At 48.6% G+C, this 28,000-nt stretch overlaps 2 protein-coding genes across 7 annotated transcripts; one reads left to right on the top strand and one right to left on the bottom strand.

Moving 5' to 3' along the window:
* Positions 1-281: 281 nt before the first annotated feature.
* On the top strand, positions 282-17,017 carry Foxp3 (forkhead box P3). 6 transcript variants are annotated; one of them, XM_028770784.1, is made up of 15 exons: positions 282-307; positions 472-918; positions 8,358-8,437; positions 8,933-9,160; positions 9,415-9,468; positions 9,670-9,774; positions 9,872-10,010; positions 10,380-10,467; positions 10,543-10,647; positions 11,356-11,443; positions 11,578-11,658; positions 14,462-14,612; positions 15,268-15,344; positions 15,755-15,856; positions 16,023-17,017. In XM_028770784.1, the coding sequence occupies exons 4-15, from the start codon at positions 8,954-8,956 to the stop codon at positions 16,164-16,166; spliced, it is 1,341 nt and encodes a 446-aa protein (XP_028626617.1). In that variant the 5' UTR covers positions 282-307; positions 472-918; positions 8,358-8,437; positions 8,933-8,953; the 3' UTR covers positions 16,167-17,017. The 6 variants fall into 6 exon arrangements, with proteins under 6 accessions (XP_028626617.1, XP_028626615.1, XP_028626616.1 ...); XM_028770782.1 differs by lacking the exons at positions 282-307; positions 472-918 and adding an exon at positions 2,187-2,410; XM_028770783.1 differs by lacking the exons at positions 282-307; positions 472-918 and adding an exon at positions 2,187-2,299.
* Ccdc22 (coiled-coil domain containing 22) lies at positions 16,938-27,595 on the bottom strand. The gene is made up of 17 exons (XM_028770781.1): positions 27,414-27,595; positions 26,311-26,488; positions 23,777-23,909; positions 22,759-22,865; positions 22,573-22,639; positions 22,297-22,475; positions 20,699-20,893; positions 19,930-19,992; positions 19,636-19,755; positions 19,053-19,172; positions 18,851-18,967; positions 18,647-18,748; positions 18,457-18,564; positions 18,124-18,219; positions 17,824-17,883; positions 17,662-17,736; positions 16,938-17,297 (listed from the first exon to the last, which is right to left on the bottom strand). The coding sequence occupies exons 1-17, from the start codon at positions 27,461-27,463 to the stop codon at positions 17,184-17,186; spliced, it is 1,884 nt and encodes a 627-aa protein (XP_028626614.1). The 5' UTR covers positions 27,464-27,595; the 3' UTR covers positions 16,938-17,183.
* Between the last annotated feature and the right edge of the window lie 405 nt (positions 27,596-28,000).

Raw genomic sequence — 28,000 nt, forward strand, 5'->3', positions numbered from 1 at the left:
CAAAGTAAAAGAACCTCATCCCACCTCTGTCCCTCCCTCCCTCTCAACTCAGGACCTCCCCCAGCTTCCAGCCACCACACAGGCTATGTTTGGTCTTAGATGTGTCCCACCAACTTAGAAGCCCCAACCAGTGAAAGTTTTGCTTTGAGCTAATAGTAGGAAGGGTTGAGGTTTTTTTTTTTTTATTGTTGTTGTTGTTGGCTGGTATTTTTAGGTCTTTTTTTTCTATTCATTTTTTTCACTTTGTTTTCCCCTCTTGTCTTTATAAAGCCAGGCCATCAGTTCTAGTCTTCTCTTTTCCAAAAAGGTGAGTTAAGATGAAGAAAGCCACTCTCTTTTGGGGGGAAGGCTCAGAGGATAGGGAGAAGGAAAAAAAAGTGGCAAATGAGGGAAAGAGCAAAGGAGTGTGGGTATTGTCCACTAGGTTAGCATCATGTGAATAAAAACTTATTTCTACTTTCTCTTCCTCAGGCCTGAAGCCAGTCTTGTCAAGAGGTTGCGGTGGACATGCAGCTGGATACCTGGAACTCTTAGCTCTGCAGGATGCCAGGACACCAAAGGCTGGAAGCCTTAGCCTTGCCTTGTCAGGAAAAATCTGTGGAGGCCGCTCTATGTTAAGCAGTGGTTACAGGGAGCAGGTTGGTGCCAAATCGAGGAAATGCACCTGCCAAATCTTGAATACAAACCTTAAAACCTCACAAACATCAAGCTTCAGAAGAGTCTCCAAGTCCTAAAACTTCCCTGCCACCGAATCCTAGAAATTAGAACCTGACACTGTTGGCTTCAGGAAAACTGATCACTTCAGAGCCCAGTGCTACGGACCCCTATTTTTCAACTTTGTGATCATGAATAAGCTGCACCTCCATTTTGCCCATCGGTCTAATAGCAATACAGTCATGATGAGATGGACCTCAAAGGGTGAGAACTGAACACAACTGTTTAAGAGAAGTGTTCGGCTCTGTCTGAGATGTAGAAAATTCTAGATAAATGTTGGCTGCCAAAATTATGATGGCTGTTTAGAATCCTAAACCTTTGCAAACTGGAGCTTTTCTTTCCTTCTGTTGTTTGTGGGTTTTTTTTTTTAACACAGAATCTGGCTATATAGCCCCAAGCAGCCTTAAACTCTTGATTCTTCTGCCTCGGTTTCTGGGGTGCTGGGATTACTGGTGTGTGAAACTGGGGCTTTTCAGAGTAGAATGTTGCAAAGTTTAGAATCATCGGGATATGGTTATATTGTTCCTGACAGGACAGGGACCCTGGGCTGCTTTGTGTATTTTTTTTAATAACCCCGAGCCTTGTGCATGTTAAGCAAGCACTCTGGCACTGAGCTGCAGGGCCAGCCTTTCCTCCCTAGCCCTTCTTAGTGATAGTGGCTTCATTAGCAGCCGTTAGGGCCGTTCCCAGGTGGGTGGCTGCTGGATCAGGGTGCTCAAGCAGAAACATGATGTGGAGATACTTTCCTCCTCCCTCAAAGACTCTCAACAGATTCTGGGAGCCAGCAATTCTGAGACTCTTTGATTCTGTGAATTTGTGGGGGGAGTACAACCCACTTTTTTCTCCATGAATTGCCTTCCATGCCTCTTGACTTCTATGGGAAGAAAGGCTCCAGGAATGTCCAGGTCTCCCATGCCTCGGCAACATAAACGGTGGTGGTCATACTAACGCTCCCTAAGGAAACACTGAGGCTTGGAGCGGAATGAGGCCTCTGAAGATCAAGCACTATCCCATCTCACCCTTTGTTGCTTCCCAGTCACATGGCAGGCTTCAGATCCCTTCCTCTGTTCACCCCAGCGATCCCCAAACCTCTCACGCACAGAACGGTGTCTCTACCTTCTCTACCTGCCCCGGGATGCCTTTGTGATTTGACTTATTTTCCCTCAGTTTTTTTTTTTTCTGACTCTACACACTTTTGTTTAAGCAATTGTGGTTTCTCATGAGCCCTGTTATCTCATTGATACCTTTTACCTCTGTGGTGAGGGGAAGAAATCATATTTTCAGATGACTTGTAAAGGGCAAAGAAAAAACCCAAAATTTCAAAATTTCCGTTTAAGTCTCATAAGAAAAGAATAAACAAAGCGAGAGAGCAAAGAAGAAAAAAAAAAACAAGAACCCCCCCACCCTGCGATTATCAGCACACACACTCACAAAAAAAAAAAAAAAATTGGATTATTAGAAGAGAGAGGTCTGCGGCTTCCACGCCGTGGTTTTTCTTCTCGGTATAAAAGCAAAGTTGTTTTTGATAATGTGGCAGTTTCCCACAAGCCAGGCTGATCCCTCTCTATCAGTCCACTTCACCAAGGTGAGTGTCCCTGCTCTCCCCCACCAGACACAGCTCTGCTGGACAAACTGTTGGGGAAGTAGGGGGTGTCAGGAGCCCTCCAGTACAGCTGGAAACGCCCGGCCACTCCAGGTAAGGACTTTTAAAAATAATAACACTCATCCTGAATGCCAGAGAGGTGGAGCAGTGGGTCCTTAGACAGGGGCAAAACGAAGTACATTGATTGTTTGATACACAGATAGACAGGATTTTTTTAACGTTGTCTATCAACTGTTGGTCTCCATGAATGCTGGAGCTTTGGACAACTCAAAATGTTGTCCAGCTAGAACTAGAAACTAGAACTGCATCTCTTGTTTCTTTTCCCTCTGCTGTCCACCATTTCTTCTCCTGCCTCACTCTGCTTCTTTGCCTGTCTCTGTCTTTCTCCCTTTGGTGCCCAGCCTCTGTCTGTCTTTCCCAGGCTCTGGCTATATTCCTGTCTGTCTCTTCCAGACTGGTCACCCACGTTCTATTTCTTTCCTCCACCTCTCTGACTCTTGGCTCACCTTCCTTCAGCTGCCTTTCTACCCGGTATCCAGCACAGAGATTTGTACACCACTGGCACTTAATAATAATGGCTTAAGAGCTCTATTTTCCAGGAATGGGCATCAGTTCTGTGTGTCTTAGGACGATTGTGAGCTGTCTGGTCAGTCTTAGCATTTAACTGAACTGCTTGTGTCACATAAGAGAACACTCTCGGTCAATCACAGTTTAGCAAAGGACTGTAAAACTGTGACCAGAATCCATGTCCAAGGAGAGCAGGCAGTTCAGGACTAGAGTGAGCTGGTCTCTGCACTATGCCTTGTATATGGTAAGTTCTCACTGTCTGCTGTTAGTATTTTTAAACGAATTAGAATCATGCTGTATATTGGGTTTGTTTCTGCTTTATTCAAGCAATACCATTTTTGTAGCATACTAAAAAAAATGAACATGTGATATTTTATGCCTGCCATGAATTTTGATTGCCTGAATTAAGTGCTGATGGTGGAACATTTGGGTTTCTTCTGATTCCAAAAATCCACACCTGACTGCCTAGATCCTGAAAAGGAGAGCAGCTGGGGAAGAAGAGGTGTGCCTCTGAATGGGTTTTGTTCTCTCGTCAAACTGCTTTTCCAAAACATTGTCTTCTTTTCTGATGTTTCTATTCATGCTGATTTTAGGTGTGTGTTACCATTTGTAATCCTTCCCCATCGTAAGAAAAATGACACTGTTAAATTTTACATTTTGGCTCATTTTAATGACCACTGGCCACTTGTGCTCTGTGGGCTCGAGTTCCATGATCAGGTTCTTTGTCCTACTACAGTGCTCAGGCTTTTTCAAAATTGTCAATAGCTTTAATTTGGAAAAGATAACTTTCTATTGGCTATGTGTATATGGCACACATTTCCCTGAAATTCATCATTTGTGTGTATGTGTATTTTAATTGTATTCATTTACTTAGTTTATGGGCATGCATGTTTCCCCTACATGTGCACCATATGTGTGTGCCTGCCCACAGAGGCCAGAAGATGGTGTGGGATCCCATGGGACTGGAGTTACAGATGGTTATGTGGGTGCTGGCGCTTGTGTGGCTTCTTTCCATGGTTTTGTGTTTTAAGTCTTTTGCCACTTGAAAATGAGAAGCTACCTCCTCTAGAAGAGCAGCCAGTGCTCTTACCCATGGAGACATCTCTCCAGCTCTATTTGTGTGCTGGGGGGAGGGTGTTTTGAGACAAGGTCTCACTCTATAGCCCTGGCTGGCCTAAAACTCCCTGTGTAGACCAGGCTGACCTCAAACTCACAAAGGTTCATCCATCTGCCTCTGTCTCCCGAAGGCTAGGATAAGAGACATACGGCACCACACCTGGCTATCACTTGCTTTTTCCCATTTATTGTGCTTTGTAATGCACGTGTCTTTTATGTATTCAGATTACTCTTTTCTGGTGTGGTTTCTGTCTATGGTTTTGTGTTTTAAGTCTTTTGCACTTGAAAATGAGATAACTTTTCACCCCATGTTGGCTTCCAGTCTCCTCTATGGCTTCATTTTTTCCATTTACTGTAGAGGTCAAAAGTGTGGGTACGGGAGCCAGACTGTCTGGAACAACCTAGCCTCACTTCAAGTCATCTGTGTGAATTTTAACCAGGCACTTAGCCTCTCTGTACCTCCATTTCCTCGTATGTACTGTGATGATTATAACAGTACCTACCTCAGAGGGTCTTTCTGGGGATTATATCTATTAATCATGATAGATGCTTAGCACAAAGCCGAACACAACAATGATAGACATTAAAATGTATCTCTTTAATGGATCTGGAAATTACTCTAGAGCATCTGATGACAGTGACATTTCAAGTGGGCAGAGAGGTATTGGTGGGAAAGTGGGCTATCATTCTACCCAGTCACTTTATTTTCCCCTAACTGTCTGAGAATCGTTTGGTAATCTGTCCTGCACTGTTCCTCATGTTGAAATGTGTTCATCACAAATTCCATTCCCTCTGTGCATAAGTCTCTGCCAAGGCTTTCTACTCTGATCTTCTCAGTGTTTATTCCTGTACAAAGCCCACACTATTCTTCTGATGTTACTTTGCAAATCAATTCAATACCAACCATGAGTGTCTCTGACACCTAGCAGTATTAGTCCTCCAGTCAGAAGCCAGGGATTATTTGGATCAATCTTCTCTCTCTCCCTCTCCATCTCCCTCTCTCTCTGTCCTATGTCTCGTTCACTCTTTTGTTCATTATTTCTCTATCACTATTCCTCTAAACTGCTCACATTGTCTCTCTCTGTGCTTTATTCCTATTCCATCTCATGTCTCTCTCTGCATCTCTATCTGTATCTCTTCTATACCTGTATTCACACACACACACACACACACACACACATATGTGTGTGTATGTATATATAGTATATTACATACATACATACATACATACATACATACATATGGATATATACATATATATCCATAAGATATCCATAAGATTTGCCCCAGACACAGGACAGAAAGATTCCAGCCTTCCTCCATGCCATTCTCTTCCCTCCCCAGTCTAGAAGGGCAAACTGGGCTCACAGATGAGCAGGAAGGCCCCTCCAAGGCCTCACAGAGATGTTGTGTTAGGATTAAACCCAAGATCAGACCTCAGAATTCTCAGTTGGACCTTGGCTCTGTCCATCCTCCATTGCAGGCCTCAGTTTACCTCTCAGTACCCAGGAGGCAGTTAACAGGAGACCTGAGGTGCCATTCCCTCTGTACCTTCTCACGAGTTGGATTCAGATTTACACAGGACACTCCATAATCATGGCATGGGGCCAAGCCGCACAAGCTCTGGCCTGTGTGAGGTTCTGGGCCCCATGAGTCAGAAGCCCTAGCTGACCAAAGAATACTAGTAACGATGGAGAAATATCAGTTAGGTATGAGCCCTCTGGGTTCCTTCGGACCACCATTATGGGGGCCTTCCTAAAAGCCTGGTGGTGTGCTCTTTCCACGAGGGCCAGGTCAAATGTCTTCCTCTTGTCCCCATATCTGGAAGAATCTTATGATTTGGGGAAAGTTGTCCCAGGAGAGCGGGTCTGGAGCCATATGTAAGTGGCCATTTATTTATCAGTCACTGACATTTGCTCACCATTTTGTATGCACTAACTTTGCAAGATGGCTCCTGTTACTGTCCCAAATTAGAAAAGAGGACAAAAAGACCCCGGCCTTCCTCCATCCTTCTTCCCTCCCCAGTCTAGAAGGGCAAACTGGGCTCAAAGATGGACACAAAGACCCCTTTGTCCCAGGAGGGCAAAGCCTGGCCCCAGATCAGGACAGTAGAGGGTTTTCCAATCCTCTGCCTTAATGGAGTGCAGGAGGGAGGCTGAGGAGAACATGCAGGCATTCCAGACCCAGCAAGAGGCCTTATGGAGTTTTTAAGCTTCCTGGCCTTAGGTGGTACCCACTTCTTTGGGCTCTGGAACATTGATCCACATAGTGAGAAGGTAGATCCATGCACCCTACAGAGTCTGTGTTCTTGAGATTCTGAAATCCGTTGGCCCCACAGAAATGATATCCTACAGTTCTGAGTTTCTGTTACTACAGCATTTGAAGACTCAAAGGGGTCTCAATATCTATGAGGCCTGCCTAATACTCACCAAGCATCCAACCTTGGGCCCCTCTGACATCCAAGACAGAAAATCTATAGAACTTGGGTTTCGCATGGTAGCCACATGGACGTCACCTACCACATCCGCTAGCACCCACCTCACCCTACCTGGGCCTATCCGGCTACAGGATAGACTAGCCACTTCTCGGAACGAAACCTGTGGGGTGGGTTATCTGCCCCCTTCTCTTCCTCCGTGTTGCCGATGAAGCCCAATGCATCCGGCCGCCATGACGTCAATGGCAGAAAAATCTGGCCAAGTTGGGGTTGTGACAACAGGGCCCAGATGTAGACCCCGATAGGAAAACATATTCTATGTCCCAGAAACAACCTCCATACAGCTTCTAAGAAATAGTCAAAAAGGAACGCCCCAACAGACAGTGCAGGAAGCTGGCTGGCCAGCCCAGCCCTCCAGGTCCCTAGTACCACTAGACAGACCATATCCAATTCAGGTCCCCTTTCTGAGAATGTACTGATGCTTCACACAGTCACACCAGATGTATTTAAGAAAGAGATTTCTTATAAGTTCTGAACAAATATACAGAGCGCTTCAAAAGTGACCATGGTCCAGCCATGTGGGCTAAGCCAGTATAGTGGAAAATTCTACTCACCAAACTTGATACACATTTGCCTGGGCTACTGTAATGAAGTATCACAAACTGGGTGAGTTACATAGCATAGAATTATCATGTTATAATTCTGGAGTCTATAAGACCAAGATGAAGATGTCAGCAGGGTTGGTTCCTCCTGTAAGTCCTGACCTCTTCATTTCTGATGCTTTCCTTTGCTGTTCTTTCTTGGAGAAGCATCACCTCATGGCTGTCTGCCTTCAGTCTTTCAGCTCATCGCATCACGGTTCTAGGAAGCCAGTCTCAGCCTCCACAGATCCAGACTCTTCTTTTCATGCTGTTTTAACCCATGACACACTAGTCTTACTACCTAGGTTCTCATATGAATCTCCCTCAGCTCTGATGAGCCCGACATGATAGCAAAGAAGATGCAATTGCCTTCCAAAACTCTTCCATGTTTCCCCAGGCTGTTTTCAGAAGCTATATACCCAACTCATGTAGTATAGTAGAACAGAGAATGGCATATTCAAATGCACACATACACAGAGCAGGGGAAATGTAGATATATATATATATACTTCCTAGAGAAAGATGAGGCAGGATCAGCCTGAAATTGTGGCTTGTAATCCCAGTACTCAGAAGGCAGAAACAAGGAGTTCAGAGACAGCCTGGGTATACCGTGAGTTCCAGGCTAGCCCAGGCTACATGAGACCCTATCTAAAAAGAAAAGGAGAGCCCAGGCTATGAGAAGACTATAGAATTCTGAACCTGGCTATCCTCTTAATTAAAATGAGGGTAGAATTCTATAGTCAGTTCAAGATCTGGTTCCCTCTCTGACTGGAACTATAGGATCCTGAAAAACGAAAGCCACTCTCTTAAGAGACTGTAAGGTACTGGGGCTCAGCACAGGGACCTGGGTCACCGTGTAGGGCTTTGAGAAGGAAATCAGAAGACTGCATTATGGCTAAGGGAAGAAGAGGTGGCAAAGGAATTACAAGCTTGAAGGGCAGAAATTGTGGCTAGTTTGAGGAGCTCCCAAGGACCCTGGATCAAGAAACCCTGTCCCTCTTTTTTTCTGGCACCTGTCATGCCAACTCCATACCAGACAAAAGCTTAGAGAAGATAGACCCATGCTGTGGCCCTGAGCTCTGCAGTGCTGAATTCAGCTATCTACCTGCAAGTCCACCGTGCATCTCCTGCTTACCTTTGCATCAAGCCACATCTGACTATCACTGCAAAGTCTGCTCCCCTGTCCTCTACCCTCCATCTCCAGTAATGCCCGCTACCATAGCTGCTTATGCCAAAAACCTAGACGTCATCTTGACCCTTTCTCTCATCTCCTCCATCCAAGCTTCCGGCAACTTCTGACTCTGCCTTCAAACGAGACTTGGAAGACAGCCGCGTCTCAGCAGCTCCTCTGCCGTTATCCAGGTTGGTAGCAGCAGCACCACTCGCCTCACTATGGCGGTAGACTTCCTACTAGTACAGTTCCCTGGAGCCTTCCCACTCGTGGCATCCAGCTGAAACTTTGGAGGCCATGCCCAAGTCACTGAAATAAAATGATGGGAAGAGAGTCCAAGACAAGCCCCAGCAGAATCAGCAAAGACTGTGTGGCCTGTGCAGAATGCAGGGGCCACTGGAGGGCTGACGTCACACAAACTAACTCCCACTGCCACACATTTGCTGTGTATGTAAGCAAGGGAGGTGCTGGATATGTCATGTGTGGGATATATACATCTATGTCCCTGCTATCAGGGTAGCGTATATGTTTGTAAGACAGACCAGAGGTATAGTTATGGGGCCCTTTGGGACAGATCCCAGGCAACACCTACTCTGACCAGAGGCTATCTGTAATGCTTCAAGTGGTTGACTGTCTAACACCACCCCTGGAATGCATGTCACTCCACTCCACTGTTGTCCCTGCAGCCTGCCTCTGACAAGAACCCAATGCCCAACCCCAGGCCAGCCAAGCCTATGGCTCCTTCTGTGGCCCTTGGCTCATCCCCGGGAGTCTTGCCAAGCTGGAAGACTACACCTAAGGGCTCAGAACTCCTAGGGACCAGGGGTCCTGGGGGACCCTTCCAAGGCCGGGACCTGCGAAGTGGGGCCCACACCTCTTCTTCCTTGAACCCCCTGCCACCATCACAGCTGCAGGTGAGGCCCGGGGCCCAGAATGGGGCAAGCAGGGTGGGGTACTTGGGCCTATAGGTGTCGACCTTTACTGTAGCATGTGGCAGGAGGGGGGGGCTGGCTGGGGCACAGGAAGTGGTTTATGGGTCCCAGGCAAGTCTGACTTATGCAGATACTGCAGGGCCGAGAAAATCCCCACTCTCCAGGCTTCAGAGATTCGAGGCTTTCCCCACGGCTCCTAATCCTTGTCCTGATAGGAGACCTTATTATGATCCCAGGGGCATAGCCATGTTTCTTCATCCCACTGTGACAAGAAGCTGGGGCCCAAGAAGGTAAGGTAACAGTGTTAGGGCCAGCACTACCCCTTGTAACTGTTTGACCTTGATGAAGTCAGTCTCCATGAGCCTCAGATTCCACATATGTGAACTGGATATGTCCATAGTTCCTACCGTGTGAAACTTTAGTGAAAAGCTGATGAATGAGACACAGAACTGTGAACATGGCATCTCATGGTATCTCCCTTCTCCCTCCAGCTGCCTACGGTACCCCTAGTCATGGTGGCACCCTCTGGGGCCCGACTAGGTCCCTCACCCCACCTGCAGGCACTTCTCCAGGACAGACCACACTTCATGCATCAGGTATGGAATCGGAACAGGCTGGGAGGAGGGAAAAGCAGAACAGCTGTGGAGCAGACCCCCAAGCCCGGCTGAGCCTCAGTCCATATGTGTTCATCAGGTCTCCACTGTGGATGCCCATGCCCAGACCCCTGTGCTACAAGTGCGCCCACTGGACAACCCAGCCATGATCAGCCTCCCACCGCCTGCTGCTGCCACTGGGGTCTTTTCTCTCAAAGCCCGGCCTGGCCTGCCACCTGGTAATACCGTCATAGTATCTCCAAGTTCTCCAATCTTTAAACATATACAATGGAAACTTTTCTGAATTACAGCCCTATGGAGGTCTAGAAGGGTCTTAAGAGTCATGGAAACTCCAACCTCCAAAAAAATGTCAGCCTTAGAACCTTGAAGACATAGAATGTAAAAAAAAAAAAAAATCACAAATTGCTATCACTAGTCAAAATGCCATCACTTACCAACGGGCCATCTTTAGGCTGCTACATCAGACTGTGGGGAACAGCAGAGTCCTATGAGACAGAGTCTTCAAGGCTCAGGAAGGGGAGGGGCCTTCTGGGACAAGCTATAGAGTCTGGCCTACAGCTCCAGAAGTACCCTGTCTCTACCCACAGGGATCAATGTGGCCAGTCTGGAATGGGTGGCCAGGGAGCCAGCTCTACTTTGCACCTTTCCACGCTCGGGTACACCCAGGAAAGACAGGTGACTTGGCAGGGCTGGCAACCCCCCCACCTTCTGCTACCCCTCTGCTGACATCCCATACTCTCCCACCCCCAGCAACCTTTTGACTGCACCACAAGGATCCTACCCGCTGCTAGCAAATGGAGTCTGCAAGTGGCCTGGCTGTGAGAAGGTCTTTGAGGAGCCAGAAGAGTTTCTTAAGTGAGTAGCCTGACCCTCCCCACGGAGTTCTGCGGTCTGAGCAAAGGTCTGGGCTGCATGCCTCAACTCACCATCCTCTCAGCGGGTGGTTAAGACTTGTAAAGGTGGGCACTCCATCCTTCCCTGTCTCTGTGATCCTCGGCAAGTTACTGGTCTCTAGGCCCAGGTTACCTCCCATGTATGAAGAGACATGATAAGAAAGCTATATGCTGATAGTTACCTTCATTTTCCACACAAAAGGATCTAAGGCCACAAAAAATTAAGGTCAGTCAAGCTCACACAGAGTGATGGATCTTGAATCTGAATACAGGTAGCCAGGTTCCAGAACCCACATGCCTAACTGCTTTGACCCGCTTCCCCTAACTAATCCTCAAATGTCTGTTCCTCTAGATGACCAGAGCTCTTTCCCCTCTGCTTTCTATCTGCCATCCCTCCCCATCTGTAGTTTGCTAATCATCCCTAACTCTTGGCAATGATGCATGTCCTGCATGGCCAGGCCTTTGCATAGGCTGTGCGTGCTACCTGAAATGCCATTCTCTATTACCTCCTTTCTAATGTCATCCCTAACACTTTTTCCAGAGGGTGGGGGTAGGGGGACACTGAGCATAGGGAAATCTCCCAAAGGGTCTAGGCTGTCCCTAAGTGGTATACTAAGCCAAGAGGCCTGACCCACCATAGTCAGCTACATGGAATCTTCTCCTTGCTCAGGCACTGCCAAGCAGATCATCTCCTGGATGAGAAGGGCAAGGCCCAGTGCCTCCTCCAGAGAGAAGTGGTACAGTCTCTGGAGCAGCAGGTAATGCCTGTGGGGTGTGGCTGAGGGGAAAGAAAGGTGTGAAGGAGGACCTTTCGAGGGAAGGCCTTAGCACAGTCAAAAGTGTGGCTAAGAAAGACCAGGAGGAGGCCTCACTTTAGTGTACATCCCCACAGCTGGAGCTGGAAAAGGAGAAGCTGGGAGCTATGCAGGCCCACCTGGCTGGGAAGATGGCATTGGCAAAGGCTCCATCTGTGGTGAGTACCCCAAGTCCAGAGGAAGCAGACGTCAACTGCTGAGGGGCAAGAGAGGAGCCCTTAAGGACCAAGTGTCCTCCCATGCAAGCCCTGCCCTGTCCAGACCATTCCCACCTCATTAATATGCCAGATCTGAAGACACGCCTACTCTGCTTACAAATCCTCTGACCTTATGACCTCCAAAACATCCTGATTCTGCCTTTTCAAAGCAATAGTAAATAGCCACATACAGAGGGCAGTGACCGCAATGCACTAGCAGCAGAACTCACAGGGGCCATTGCAAAAAAAAAAAAAAGAAAGAAAAGAAAATAGAAGGCCTTACATTCAAATTTCAAGATAAACTCAGAATATCAAACACTGTAGGGGTCCTGTGTGACCATGCATTTCACATACCCAGTCTCAGGCTGATATGAACTTACACTATAACTGAGGTAGCTACCACTATCATTCTAATGCACAAATGAGGACAACTAAGGTCAGAAAGATTTAGTTGATGCTCCCAAATTCACGGTTGGATGCTAGGGGATCCGAATTCAGCCCCTGCTCACCCCCAGCCCCAGCATCTCTGGCTTCATAGCATGCTCGTGCCTGTACTCTAATTAAGATGCTGCTTTATGGAGTTCCGCCACAGCCTGCAATGTCTAAAGGATGGTCCCCTTCTCAAGAGCATTGACCTTACCGGACACAGTGCTATGCACCTGAGCTTCTGGCTATTGGAGAGGCTGAAGGAGGGTCACTTGAACCCTTGAGCTCAAAACCAGCCTGAACAATACAGAGAGACCCTGACTCTTCTTTTTTTTTTTTTTTTTTTTTTTTTTTTTTTGGTTTTTCGAGACAGGGTTTCTCTGTGTAGCCCTGGCTGTCCTGGAACTCTGTAGACCAGGCTAGCCTCGAACTCTCGAACCCAGAAATCCGCCTGCCTCTGCCTCCCAAGTGCTGGGATTAAAGGCGTGCGCCACCACCGCCCGGCTGACCCTGACTCTTCTAAAAGACAAATAAATAAACAAGAGTTGGGGAGAAACTTCAGTGGGAAAAGTGATCACCATACAAGTATAAGGACCTGAATTTTGCTGGGTGATGGTGGCGCACGCCTTTAATCCCAGCACTCAGGAGGCAGAGGCAGAGGCAGGGGCAGAGGCAGGGGCAGAGGCAGAGAGGCAGAGAGGCAGAGAGAGGCAGAGAGGCAGAGAGGGGCAGAGAGGCAGAGAGGGGCAGAGAGGCAGAGAGGCAGAGAGGCAGAGAGGCAGAGAGGCAGAGGCAGAGGCAGAGGCAGGTGGATGTCTGTGAGTTGGAGGCCAACCTGCTCTACAGAGCTAGTTCCAGGACAGCCAGAGCTACACAGAGAAACACTGTCTTGAATACCTCTGACAAAAAAAGGACCTGAGTTTAGATGACAGCACCCACACCAGATGCAGTACTGCAAGTCTATAACTCCAGTGCACTTAGGTGGAGACAGAATTACCCAAAATGCTGTGCGTGATAGCACAGGCCTTTAATCCCAGCATCCTGCATGTATACACACATCACACACACACACAAATCAGATATAAATATAACCAAGTAAGTAAATGCAAATTTTAAAATAAAATGGGGTTGGGGGACTGGAGAGATAGCTCAGGGACCAGAGTTTGGTTCTCAGCACCCACAGAGCAGCTCACAACTATGTCTAACTCCAGTTCCAGTATGGCCAATGCACTCTCTGCTTTCTACAGGCACCAGGCATGCATGGTGCCCAGACACGAATGCAGACAAAACTCCCATACACCTAAAATAAACTGCAAGCTGATTTGGCAGTAATCTCAGCCCTTGGGAGATTTATACAGCAAGCGAGAGTTGCCCAAGTTTGAGGCCATCTTGTGCAACACAGTAAAATTCAGACTAGCCTTTACTACAGAGTCGGAGCCCACCTAAATAAGAAGCCAACCAACCAAGCCATCATTTTTTTTTTAAGTAAAATGGAAAGCTTGGTATAGTGGCATATTGTCTTTAATCCCAGCACTTGGGAGGCAGAGGCAGGTGGATCTCTGTGAGTTCGAGGCCAGCCTGATCTACAGAGTGAGTTCCAGGACAGCCAGGGCTACACAGAGAAACCCATTCTAGGAAAAAAATTTATACACACACACACACACACACACACACACACACACACACATGTAAGCCAGATGAGGTGGCACACACTTATAATCCTAGCACTCTAGACACGGTAAGGATAGAAGGTAGACCAGCTAGAGATACATAGTGAGAGTGTCTCAGAAACAAAAATGAAGTAAGACAAAAAGAAAATGAATAGGCAAACATGGAGAGACACTCAGGAAACTGAGGCAGGTAAGTCTCAGAGAGGTGCAGCCCAGTCAGGGCTATGTAGTAAGACCCTGTCAATAATAATAACTATTATTATTATTATTATTATTATTATTATTATTATTATTATTGGGTTTTTTGAGACAGGCTTTCTCTGTGTAGGAACTCACTCTGTAGACCAGGCTGGCCTCGAACTCAGAAATCCACCTGCCTCTGCCAACCAAGTGCTGGGATTAAAGGTGTCCGCCACCACTGCCCAGCTATTATTATTATTTTAAAACCAAAATGAATAGACATGAATGGGGGGGGGAGGGAGAGGGAGAGAGAGGAAGAAGGTAAGCGATGGGAGAGGAACTAGGGTAAAAGTGGTGTATTACATACATGTACAAAATTGTCTAAAAACAAATTGAATTCATAACAGAATTACAAGCTAATGTTTGAAAGGATAAATGAAATGAGCAGCTTAAATGTCTCCATCACCACGCCCTTCCCAACCCCTCAGGCCTCAGTGGACAAGAGCTCTTGCTGCATCGTAGCCACTAGCACCCCAGGCAGTGCTCTCCCACCCTGGTCTGGTCCCCGGGAGGCTTCAGACAGCCTGTTTGCAGTGCGGAGACACCTCTGGGGAAGCCATGGAAACAGCACCTTTCCAGGTCAGTGTAGTCACTACCCCATCTGATGACCCCAAGCTTCTAATACCAACTGGTACCAGGGGGTACAAAGAAGCTCCCCCATTCCTCTCACCCCCACAAACAAAGCAAGGAAACTGCACCTGAGTTTATTAGACCTAGAAGCCCCCAAAGATTACAAATGATAGCTCAAGCCCCATGTCTTTTGGGAATGGAGCCAGGCCTCACCTACTTGACACCTGCTACTTCATTTGGTCATCATGAGAGAAGGGCCTGGCTAAGTGATTCCAAAGAACCCTCTCTTCCGCCCCACCTCAAGGAAATCGGGTGGATTCGTCCAAGCTCACCAATCCTGTCCCACCGGCCTGGGTTGTGGATTTCCCAGGAACTACAGTTCTTTGGTGTCAGGCTGGCTATGCCACTTGAGCTGCATACATGCCTTTAGATGTGCAAATCACTTGACTCCTTCTTAAAGTGAGGAGAGCTATTTTAGCGGGCATGCTGCAAAGAAGAGACAGCTTATGACAGGTACTCCGTAAACAGTACCTGTATGTAAGCATAGACCTCCTCCACCCTTGGTGCTAATGAGAGGATTTCAGGCCTTGGATTCACCGTGAAGACAAAGGTGAGGTAGGGTGTGAGGAGGCCATGGGGTCTGATCCATGCCAACCTTCTGCAGAGTTCTTCCACAACATGGACTACTTCAAGTACCATAATATGCGGCCCCCTTTCACCTATGCCACCCTTATCCGATGGGTAAGCAGGGCAGCCTAGGCCCAGCAGCTGGGGGTGGCAGTGGTGGGGGAAGCTGGGAGGGGCTGCTTGCCTCCTACACTGCAGCAAGAGTGGAATTCACTCATTAACAAACCTCTGTGAGGAGCCCCAAGATGTGATCGTTCTTGATAGCTTCACCTCAGATCTATCCCTTAACCCCAAATTACTACAAGCCAGGTCAGTGCAAAGCAAACTGTAACACTAAAAACTACTCAGTCCTTTGTCCACCCCATCTCTAGCACCATCCTTGACCCCATACCTCACCCTATTCTCTCCCCATCCCCTTGACCCACAATTACAAAGCTACCACAGCTCAGAGGGCCTAGAGTAGGCTGCTCCTCACCCACAACCCGAGGAACGTGCCCCTCATGCCACCTGACTCCAACTTCCAGGCCATCCTGGAAGCTCCAGAGAGGCAGAGGACACTCAATGAAATCTACCATTGGTTCACTCGTATGTTCGCCTACTTCAGAAACCACCCTGCCACCTGGAAGGTGAGTACCTCTGGACACACTGGTGGCTGGGATGGCTCCAAGGGTGGTTAACCTGGGGCTACACATGTTGGGGAAGGAGCAGGTTGGTCTCAGACTGAGGTCTGATCAGCTCAGTGGATGACTGTCCACCCCATCCCTGTCTGGGGTCCTGTTCCTTCTTCTACAGAATGCCATCCGCCACAACCTGAGCCTGCACAAGTGCTTTGTGCGAGTGGAAAGCGAGAAGGGAGCCGTGTGGACCGTAGACGAATTTGAGTTTCGCAAGAAGAGGAGCCAACGCCCCAGCAAGTGCTCCAACCCCTGCCCTTGACCTCAAAACCAAGAAAAGATGGATGGGGGCCAAAACATGAGACTGAGGCTGTGGAGGCAAGGAGGCAAGTCGTGGACATACCTCTGGAGACCAAGCGATGATGTTTCTGCCTCTCAGGGCCTCTGCTCCCTAACTATCTGCCCCCCCCCCATCGTATCATCTGCCTTAAGGCTGAGAGGGGTGCCAATCCCAGCCCCTAGCCCCAACCTATCCCCAAAATGAGCTTTCCAGCCAAACAGCCTTCACAACCAGCTATACATACAGTCTGCCTTGGTGACTACCAAGCAGAAAGATGACACAGTTATAATACTCTCCCTTGGACTCAACCCAAACTCTAAAACACGAAGAGTCTGTCTTGGTACATCCGTGGGCTCTCAAAGTTACAGTCATGCAGTCGCACATGATTGCAGTCCTACTGACTCATCCCAGAGCACTCACCCTCAGCATCTGGAACCGTGGGCACTATCACACATACCATAGGTCTATGTGCAGACCCTTGCACAGCGGCAGCACCGGAACCTTCAGAATTACATCCCAGAAAAGCACACAGGCATAACTGATCACACGCAGCCTCAAGCAATGCCTCCAAAATATCAAGTCAGACACAGCTTGTCAGATCTCACATGTAGACATGTACACACATGAAACCCCTTCCACTGTATCTTCTGAGTTCCATGAATACACACCGACTCTCCAAAATGTACCCCATGTCTCACTTGCCACTGACCCCAGTCCCCTACCCCCAAGCCCCAATCCATGCCTAAGCGTGGCTCACAGAAGAACTTCTCTTTTATTTGGGATCCAAGGCCCCTGTCCCCAGTGCCCATCCAATAAACTGTGGTTGAGCTAAACAATGACCCTGATCAAATCTTGGAACAGATAAGCAGACGGCTGGGTTTAAGGTCCCAGCAGGAGAAAGTGGATACCAAATGGAAGAGAGTGCTAGTGCAAGTGCTTCAGCACTGTGTCCAGCACCCCCAAATTCCTGCCTGTGGTTAGGAGACATCCATCAGGGCTCTAGGCCTCTCGGACCCGGCTCAAGAGGCCAGCATTCTCCTGGCGAAGGGCTCGGTAGTCCTCACAGATCTTCTCCAGGTTGCTCAAAGTCTTCTTGCCCATCTCTGTCTCAATCTAAGAAAACAAGATGCACACATCTTTAGCCCCTGCAGGCTGCCCCTCTACTGCGCTCCTCCCTGTTCCTCCCTGCGCCTCCCATCCTCGTAACAGTGGCCTGTTCTTTCCCACCGCTGGGCTTCTGTGTGCATCCTTCCCTCCACCTAAAGCAACAGCTTCTGCCGCGGGCTCTGGGAGGCATAAGGAGCTTCAAGCTAAAAGCCAGGGCTCAGAGTAGATAACTGACTAGCTTCAGGTCCCAGGCCCAGCAAGCACTAAGGCTGAGCCTCAAGCTGTTTGTTGTCTGGTTTCAAAGACGACACAGAACAAGGAAACTATCTCCTGGCCTGTCTCCATTCCCCTTCCCATTCCCAGGTCTCACCTGCTCCTCAAGATCTCGAACTTCTCTCATGATAGTGCCTGTGTCCTCAATGGTCTGGATGAGCTGGCTGCAATTCTAGAAATAGCAAGAATACAAGGCTTGCACCTCTGCTGGCCCTCTTCAGCCAGCGCCCCCCCCCCCCCCGCACATGCCTCCCCTCACCTCATGCAGGGCAGCTAGGTATTTGTAGGCTTTCCGAACAGCATCATCCTTCTTAGCATCCTGATAAGACAAAGGGGACCTCAGATATATCAGAAAGCCATTGTCCCCTTTTCCAATGCTCTATGCCCCTATAAGACCACCCTTTACTACTGCTTTGCCTTCACCCTCCGCAGAGCAAAGCTAGGCCCAAGCAACAGTGTACCTAAAGGACCCACAGAGGGGCAAGCTGGCCCATGGGCAGACGGGCAGGCAACAGCCCAGCCCCACGTCCACCCTCCCCGAGGCCAGCCTACTCCATACCTTGAATACGAGCTCATCAGTCACTGCGAATGTCCGGTCCAGCTTCCCAGAGAGGGAGTTGATTTCCTTCTGAAGTTCTTTTGTGTCTGACAAGATCTGGCAGAAACCAGAGTAACTATCAGTCCACATCTTGGGCAACGTGGCTGACCAGTGATAACACTCATGTCCCTATACTTACATCAAGCCAGGGCCTATGTCACTGTGTTGGGGTGACTATTATGTGTTGGAGTGTGCCTTGAACAGCTCTGCCTAGTAGTAGGCATAAGGTCCCTGTGTGACTACACTATGCCTGTCTGCCCACATGAGCCATCCACCAGAGCCACAGTGACATACTTTAGTGATCTCTTCCTTCTGCTTCCGGATGTTGCCCACAATCTCCAGGATACGCTGGGTATAGGCCAGCCGGGACACATCTTTTGGCAGAGTCTCCAGCTCTGACACCTAGGCAGGAACATGGCAGACATGAGTCCAAGCCCTACACCACACCCACCCTTACAACCTAGGGCCCTGGAGTGGGCCTTACCAGCTGCTTATAGACCTCCTCCTTCCTGCGAGCATCCTCTGCAGCTGCTCGAACATTCTGGTGCAGCTCCTGGATCTCTGCCAGCCGTCGAGTTGATTCCAGCTACCGGGAACCCATAGGCCAAGGGCAGTGAGCAGAGCTCAGAAACAGACCTCTATCAAGGCAGTACACCTACAGTCATGGCCCAGGACTGTTGCCACTTACCTCCCTACATTCCTGGAGTTTTCTGAGGTGGCGGTACTCAGCAAGAAGCGGGACCCGGTGTTTCTCCCATTGACTTGCTAGATGGATGAGCCTCTGGGCACTACTCTCCACCACAAGCTGGCAGGATGAGTCAGAGGGTTATGTCAGGACAGGCTGGATCCATCCACCCACCCCTCTCCGCCCAACCCCAATCCCAGCCCACCTGCAGCTTGGCGAGGTTGGCAGCCCCATTGGGCAGCAATTCCACCGTCCTGCTCTTCAGACGCAGGGCCTGCTCCTGCTCGGCCACACTGAGTTCACTTTGTCGACACTCGGTTTCCACCTGGTACATTCACAGCCAAGCTCCCAGTCATACACACAGCCTACAACCCCAGTGAGCCCATTATGGCCCTGGCTCAGCTCAAGACCTCACAGAGAACTCCAAGGCCTCTACCCACTACAGGCCTCTGGACCTCCAGCTCTGTACTGACCCAGAAGCCCTGAGAAGCCCTGCAAGGCCCTGTCCCTACACACCCACCTTGCCCCCCTGATGCCCATAGCTTCTATGTCCCCCTACAAAGCCTGACTAATGCCAAATGCACCTCTAACAGATCTATAGGTCTAGCAAGCCATCACTCCAATATGTTTCTTTGCCTCACAAGTTCTCCTGAGCCTTCAAGAATACCAGAGGTCTCCAGGATGCTCCATAAACAACTATGGTATCTACAGACCTCTAGATGCCAGATCACCTCTCAAGGCCCCAGTTCCAACCTGACCCAGCCCAAGTCCCTCTCCCAGCCCCTCACCTGCACAAGGTTGATTCCTAGGGTCTTCATGTCAGCTTCAACCTCTTCAATGTTGTGGTTCACACTCGCCAGCTGTTCCTGAAGGGACGCTAACTCCTGCTCTTGAGCTGCCCGTGTGTCCTGAGAAGCACAGGCCAGTCTAGGTGAAGCTACCAAGTCCAGAAGACAGGCAATAGCCCAGCTGACTCTGTGTGTGTATGTGTGTCTCTGAAGACTCTGTGTGTGCGTGTGTGTGTGTGTGTGTGTGTGTGTGTGTGTATGTACGTATGTGTCTGTTTGTCTTGTTCTCCTTACCTGTTCAGGCCTTTGAGAGGTAGCTGGTACATCTGCCATCTGAGCTGCCTGGACCTGGGGCTCCTATGGGTAGAAGAAGCAACCTGGCTATCACAGAAAGTCTTATTCCTTCACAGGCCAGCCTCAAAACCCCAAAGCACCCTCAAGGACTAGACCCATATCCACTCAACCACTGACAGTTTTCAGACTGTTACTACAGGAGAATAAAGCACCATCTGTAACTGTAGATTAGAGTGCCTGACCACAAGGAAACCTCCCTGGTGCTAACCCTGACCACCCTGACCCTACAACCACCATGACCCTATAACTACCTCATGATCCTATAACCACCTCATGATCCTATAACCACCCTGACCACCCTACCCCTACAACCACCATGACCCTATAACCACCTGACCATCCAGACCCTATATCCACCCTGACCCTATAATTACTCTGACCCCATAACCACCCTGCCCAAAATGTCCACAAGAAAGAGGAGTACCTGAGGAGAAAAGATGTTCCCAAAGGAAACAAATTTCCCAGAGGAAAGCCCAAGGAAAGATGGGCTTTGTGCTGGGAGCCCTACCCACTCTTACATGAGCCCTACCTATCTGCCCTTTCTCCACTAAAGTCTCAAGAAGCTAGGGGAGCCCTCTGGACACCCTGTCCCAGTTGAAGAGGGCCTACTCAGTAGGCACCAGATCGTGTCGATAACAATGGGGTTCATACAGAAAGCAATCCTCAAGTAAGCAATCCACACACGCCCTGTCCACTCTAGCCTACCCACCAGATGGAAGGTAAACTTCTCTGAATGGGTGAAGCGGGAGCCTTTGGGCACGCCAGTCATAGCCCTAGGACCCCAGGCCTGTAGCATCTCTCCTAGGTCTCGGACTTGCGTTGGGGCTCCAAGTGGGCCCCAGCTTTGACGCAGATGTTCAAGCAGCTGCTTGTGTAGTCTCTGCTGTGGAGCCCGGGGATCCTCCTGGAGAGAACAGAGGGCAATAGGAAGGCATACCTGCTGGTCCCTAGGGGCGTGACTTCCCACCAACGCAGGTCCCCAAAGACAGAGAGGTGCCTTTCTCCACAGCTACACTTCTCTACCCAGTCACCCCTGACCCTGGGGAAGAAAGTGACTAGAGAGAAAAGTGAGCCTGAAACTTTCAAATCAGAAACAGACAGAAAGAACGGTGGATGGTGTAGAAACACCAAAAAAAGGTGCCAGGCAAAAAAAGGTCTAGAGTTGGGGACAGGACGATAAATAAAAAAGAGTTAACAGTAGAGACTGCCTCAGTGTTAAATGGTGCTAAGAAATCATTCATTTCATTCACTATAAAAACAGTACAGTGGTTCCATTAACAACAACAACAACAAAAAAAAATGTTCCTGTGAGTAATGCCACGTCTGAGTACTCAGAGCTGAAATCATGTGACAGTTTGGGTTTGCTAGGATTTGATCCTGAACACGGAACCAAGTTCGACCATGAAACTATAGTCCAAGCTTTGAGATTTGCTCTAAAACCCCAGGGAGAAAGTTAAAAGAGAATAAAAGAAAGACTAGAAGATCAGCATCACTAGAGTGATCCTTCTATATTTACACATCAAAATTCCTGTAAGCGTAAAGAAGAGACAGGATCTGGGTGTGGGGGCACAAGCTTTTAGTCTCAGCATTCAGGAGGCAAGGGGATTATAAATTTTGATGCCAGCTTGGGCTATGTAGTGAGACTCTCAAATCTCCCCCTCCCCTCCCCCAAAAAAAAAGAGTGGGCGGGGAGAGAGAAACAGTAAGCAAATGGCAACCAGGGTGGCAGGGACAGAGAGAAAGACACAAAACCAGAAGTGGACAGGAGGAAGCTGGAAAGAAGAGATCAGCAGAGTAGATATGGCGGAAGAGAGGACAGAGAAAGACATGGACAGAGGCAGAGAAAGAAAAGGAAGAAGTAGGCAAAAGTGAAACCGAGAAAGATGCAAACAGGGAGACAGAAAGCTTGATAACGAGGGGCAGGGAAACTCCAGGACAAGACAGTAACAGGAGGACATGGTGTAGATACCTAGAGCCAGACAACAGGAGGATCACTGACAAATGCAGAGACGGACAAACTGAAAGGCTCAGGCCCTGCCCCCACAGGGAATACTCCCGACAGTCCCGGCTAAGACTCATGCAAGGTCACTACTCCGCATCCCCATTTTTCAGAACAGAAGAGCAGGCAGGAAGGACCTGCTGCAGCTTCTGCCCTTTCTTATTTATCCATTCTTTCAGGCAGGTTTACACAAAGGAGAAGCAATGAAGAGAGGGACAGAATGGGGGGCGGGATGACAGACAGAGGAGATACAAACAGGAGCCACCAGAAGCAGAAGCCTCTCTGGGAGAGCTGAGCACAGACGGTACCTGGGATGGGACTCGGGATGCCCAGCGCACCCGGTCTTCTTCTCCTGGGCAATCCCTGTTCACATGCTGACAGAGCTGGATGGCATGATGTTCAAGGAGAGAGGCTGCCCTCCCCAGAAGCTGGGGCACCTGTGTGGGAGCTGGTAGCAGCAGGGGACTGGCCTGGAACTCCCGTGGCTCTGAAGGCAGAGACAGCGTCAGCCATTTCCCCTCACACACCAATGCTCACACAAGCCTCTCCCCTCCTCGCTTAGATCTACATAACTGCAGCCTCACCTCCTCTGGAATTCATGTCAGGCAGAAGCAACCTGCTGGAGTGGAAGGGCTGCTGGAGGGCTGAGCCCTGTGGGGAGAGCAGAGTCAGTGCCTCCAGAATGAAGTACCAGTAAAAGGGGTCAACAACCTGAGCAAATAGATGACGACAAAGAAGGCAAGGTGGGGAACGGAGGTGGGGATCCCCACCTGGAGGCGCTGCACCTTGGGAGTTCGAAGGAGAGGTGGGACCCAGGGCAGGGCCAGCTGGTCCCGGATTTGGCTCCCAATGGCCCGAAGGAAAATAGCCGAGTCACCTATGAGGGGGTGAGGGGGGTGGGTAGGGAAGGAGTAACATGCTACACATCTGAGAAGCCAGCCATAGCACCTGATCCCTCACCTCCAGATGCAGATGGAGCCAACTAACATTCTCAGTCACTCACCACTTACTGAGCCTTAACTACGTGGGAGGTACCAGTTACCAGGTTAAAGACCACCTCAGGAAAAAAAAAAAGTGAGAAGGTCTCCATCTCCATGGGTCAGCAAGATAACAGAAAAGAAACTTCAAGAATAGGACCATTAGCACCATGTATTCTAAGCAGGAGAGAGAAGGATGGTAAAGGCAGGGGTAGGGGGGTAGGAGAGGCTGGAATGTTTCAATGAACAGCCAGAGAAAGGCCTTGTTGAGATAACAGAGCAGAAGCCACAGAAAGTTGAGGATATAGTTAACGTTTTGACATGTTGGCATGATGTTATCATCTACGCAGTTCATGCTCAAGAACAGTGTAACCAAGTCACACCAAAAAAATCTAACATTTTAAGCAAGTTTATAGTTCCGGGCTGGGTGGTGTTTAGAGCCACTTTCAGCAGCATGTACCCCATGCTTTGGACTTACCTGGTAGGGAGCTGACTATGAAGAGAGCTAAGGGAGAAATAATCCAGGGACCAAAATACCCTGAAGCTAGATCTCACCTGGCACATTTGGAGACCCACCAAGAACAGCCATGTGAGAAGACTGCAATGAGCCAGGGTGCAAGGGACAAGGAGTAAGCTGGGAACATTGTCCCTAGCCTCATGCTGCTTGCCTTGGGTCCATCTGTTCTCTGACCTCTGATCCACCCAATTCCCCGGAAGATATGCCCTGCCCCCTACCCTTCCTGACACTTCTCTCAGGCCCCTATCACCCTAGGAACACAGTCCATTTCCCAAGTCCTACAGGATCCCATACCTGCAGGCTGGTCTGCATCCTCAGAGGCATCGGTGGGTAGCCGTTCAGCCAAGAAGAGAAGCAGGTCTCGGAGGTCAGGCTCACTGGGATAGAGGAAGTTCTGATAGCCAAGTTCCAAGGGATAGCCCAGGTCCTAGGGGTTAGCAAGTAGGAGCAGATAATGATGCTGAGGATAAAAACACAGACCCCCATTTGCCAAGCAGGGAGGGCACCTCCTGCCCTGAAGGCCCTGTGACGACCACACTGGCTCTGACTCCTTCATCAGCCATCACCCTCCCACGTTCCTCCTGCATCCTCAAGGCATCCAGGCCCCAGCGACAGCCACAAAGACATCATAGACAGTATTACAAGATCCAAAAAAAAAGACAGACATTAAAGCTCAGAGGCTACTACCTGATGGTGGTGGTGCGTGACCTTTGATCCCAGCACTTAGGAGGCAGAGGAGGTCGATCTGTGAGTTCAAGGCCAGCGTAGTATATACAGAGCAAGTTCCAAGACAGCCAGGGCTACACAGAAAAACCCTGCCTCGGAAAACAGAAACAACAACAAAACCAAAAAAGCTTAGCATTGCTAATGAACTATGACTCAAAATCCAGAGGCCACAAGAGAACACAGAAACCCATGTGGAAAGACACAAATATAATTAACAAAGTCAAAGGGCCATTGACAATATCCAATAGGAAGACAATATCCAGAGACTTTGAGAGGAAAGCCAAGCTATTATATAAGCAGTGCCTCAAAATAAACAGAACGGGGATGTGACCCAGAGGGCTTGCTGGACATGAGCAAGGCCCTGTGTTCCATCCCTAGCACTAACACAATCATCATCACCATCATCATCACCATCATCATCAACAACAGACCGAAAAAACCCAGCAAACACACAGTCAGAAAGAAAGGATTGTCACAAGTTCAAGACAGGTTCAAAGATGTACAGACCCTGAAAGCAAACTTCCTGGACTCAAGAACCCAAGCTCTGCCTGTTACCAACTATGTGACTCAGGCCAATACTTCTCTGTACTTCACTTCTGTCATGTAAAAAGAAAAGTATTCCAGGAGCTAGAAGAGATGGCTCTATGGTCAAGAGCACTGGCTGTTCTTCCAAAGGACCTGGGTTCTGTTCCCAGCATCCACATGGTGGCTCACAACCATCTATAACTTCAGTTTCAGGGGAGTGATACCCTTTTCTGACAGCCATCGTTATCAGACACACAAATGGTGCCTACACATACACGCAGGCAAAAGCACTCATACACAGAAAATTTTTAAAAATAAATCTAAATAAATAAAATGTTTTCAATCATTTTTTTTAAAAAAAAAATACTAAAAGTACTCATCTCAGACTACTGTCACAAAGATTGAGTTATCAGCATGTCACCACAGTGCCTGGCACAGAGTAACGACTCAAAAGAAATCACTAGGATAAGTATTTCTGTATTCTGTCACAACAGAAGTTGTATCCGAGGATCATGGTCACACAAGTATAAAAACAACTGGCTTCTACGCTACATTATTTGGAAATGTTTTTTTATCTGATATCTGCGATCGAAGACTTGTGATTGATATGAAAATTCATTCCAGGAGTGGGCTGGTGTGGCGGTTTGAAAAAGAATAGCTTCATAGGTTCATAGATTTGTGCGCTTGGTCACCTGGGAATGGTACTATTTGAAAGGATTAGAAGATGTAGTCTTGTTAGAGAAAATGTGTCACTGGGGAGTGGCCTTTGAGGGTTCAGAAGCCCATGCCAGCCAAGACCAGAGTCTCTCTTCCTGCCGCCTTGGGATCTAGATGTAGACCTCTCAGCTACCATACCTGCCTGTGTGCTGCCATGCTCCCTGCCATGATAATGATCTAAACTTCTAAAACTCTAAGTCAGCCCCAATTAATTGCTTTCTCTTATAAGAGTTGCCATGGTCATAGTATCTCTTCACAGTAATAGAGCACAGACTAAGACACCCGTATATAGTGAGAGTTGCCAAAAATAGAGAGGTGGCTTAGGTACAGAAATAGATACCAGAAGCAAGGTATATACAGAGGAAGACACCAGCGCACACAATGATGAACTGGAGACCCTTTCTGGTTGTTCTGGCAAACCATGGCTACTGAGCTAGAGAATTACATGTATCCCTTAACCACCAAGTCCTCTGCCCCACACTGAAATTAACATGAGCCACAACATCCAAAGGCAGACAGCACTAAGAAGGGGAATATCAGAGAAAGCCTCACCCCACCACCTTGGTGCTTCCCACTTCATGCCCAGTAGAAAACATAACTTCCCTCTTAGAAGTCTGTCTTCCAGAACATGGCCCCAGAAAGGAAGCAGGCATGGAACAGTCAGGGTCACACAGCAAGCGAGAGGAGAACTAGGTAGGGTCTGAACTAGTCCCACAATTTGGCTACAGAGGCAGCAGCTTTAACCATGAATGAACGCTGAGCTATACAGAGGAACAGAGAAGAAGGCAAGTGTCGAAGAACTTGGTGACTTTGTGAAAAAGGAAGGAAGACAGTGTGCACACTGGGAGAAGAGCACTCACCATGCAGGCCTGAGCCAGACTCATGGCCAGGCGGAATCGGGCAGACATGGCAGGTGGTAGCAAGTGACTAAGGCCAGAGCCCACATCAGGATTGATCACTCGAAGGCATCGGACCACAGCCTCTACGAACAGCTCAGTGGTGAAAGCTCGCAGAGTCTGCACTTCTGGAGGAACTGCCCTAAAGAGGAAAGCACCAGGCTTGAGGGGCAGTAGTTAGGAAACAGTACAGCCTTCTAGAGAAGGAATGCTCTAGAATCCGGGTCGGGGTAGGGAACAACCTAGGCTTCAACAGACCCAGGATGTTAGTGACTATGGCTTTTACTTAGTCCTAAGACCTCAGTGAAGAGGTGACCTGAGTTCAGAAAAGTCTCAAAAATGCCCTGCACTTCAAATTTTCAAACCTCTGGGATCTGCAAAGGCAAAAATGGTCCAAGTGGCACAGTCTCCATATTTCAGGGCACCAAGACATTGTGTCCTTTGCATGGCAAGGCCTCCTAGATCTACTAGGGTTTGGAGAAACTACACAGAAAGAGGCTGGAGTTTTCAGACGTCTCAAATGTCAGGGTCACTGAATAGAAACAAAAAATCCGGCATCCTAAATTTTGGCATCCAGGACTTTTAGGGCCCTCAAATAGAGGATTCCTTGTGTGTGTCTGTTACCAAGTGCTGCTACTGTCAGAATTTAGGGTGACTCCCTGGTGTTTTGATAACCCCTGGGAGTTTCCAGTTATTGTTCAAAGATCAAGTATCCAGTCTCAGGAATTCTGGAGACTCTGAGTACCAGACTCCTGTGTTATCAGTTTCTTGGATCTCAGAGTGCAGGTGTCTTAGAGCCTCTAGAGATCAGGGTCCCGGCATATCCAGGTCTCAGTTCCTGGGGTTCCAGGCTTGTAAGGTGTCTGAGTCCCCTAGATTTACCAAATGTCCAGATCAAAGTATTTAGGAGACCTGTGATGTTAGAGCGTTGGCGGGGGGCTTCGGATCCTCTAAGTTTGGGCCTTTGGGTGTCAAGGTCTTGATTTTAAGGTTCCCGGGTAATGGGGTCCTAGGTTTTGGAGTCCCGGATGTGAGCAATTGGAGGCGACTGGGGGTTGCGTACTTACGTGCCCGCCTGGCGCAAGGAATGGATGAGGATTCGGTCAGCCTCCTCCATGGTGGAGTTAATTCTAACTCTGGGGCTGGGTCTAGGACCAGATCAAAGAAAGTGGAACAGCGTTGTAGTAACTGCTCTCCGCGCGCCGAGGACAGAGCATCACGTGCTGCGCGAGGAACATTGGGAAGTGTAGTTCTGGGTGTGAGCGCTGCGTAGGCAGCGCCTGAAGGCGGGGTGTGAATTACGTAATGACTGCTGGAAGTTGTAGTTCTTTCACTTGTAGATCCAAGTTCTCCTCCAAGAGAAAAAAAGGAACTGGGCTGGGGAGTTGAGAGACAGGACAGAGACAATCTTCATTTAAGGACACTTTCATCTTCCAAGTTATAAAATTCTATAAGTGTACAAAATGACTGTTCCCTTGTGTCTTGCTATCCTCATCTGTAAAGTGAGAATTTTGATACCTATTTCTTAGGGTTAAGACATAATTGCTACTACTGAGTTCTATCCCTGAGAGCCATATGGTAGAAGGCAGGAAATGACTTGATAAGAGTCTGAATACCACGTGTGCACTGTGATACATGTATGCATTCGAGCACA

Source organism: Grammomys surdaster, unplaced genomic scaffold (assembly GCF_004785775.1).
Source record: "Grammomys surdaster isolate TR1022 unplaced genomic scaffold, NIH_TR_1.0 204, whole genome shotgun sequence".
NCBI classification, from domain to species: domain Eukaryota; kingdom Metazoa; phylum Chordata; class Mammalia; order Rodentia; family Muridae; genus Grammomys; species Grammomys surdaster.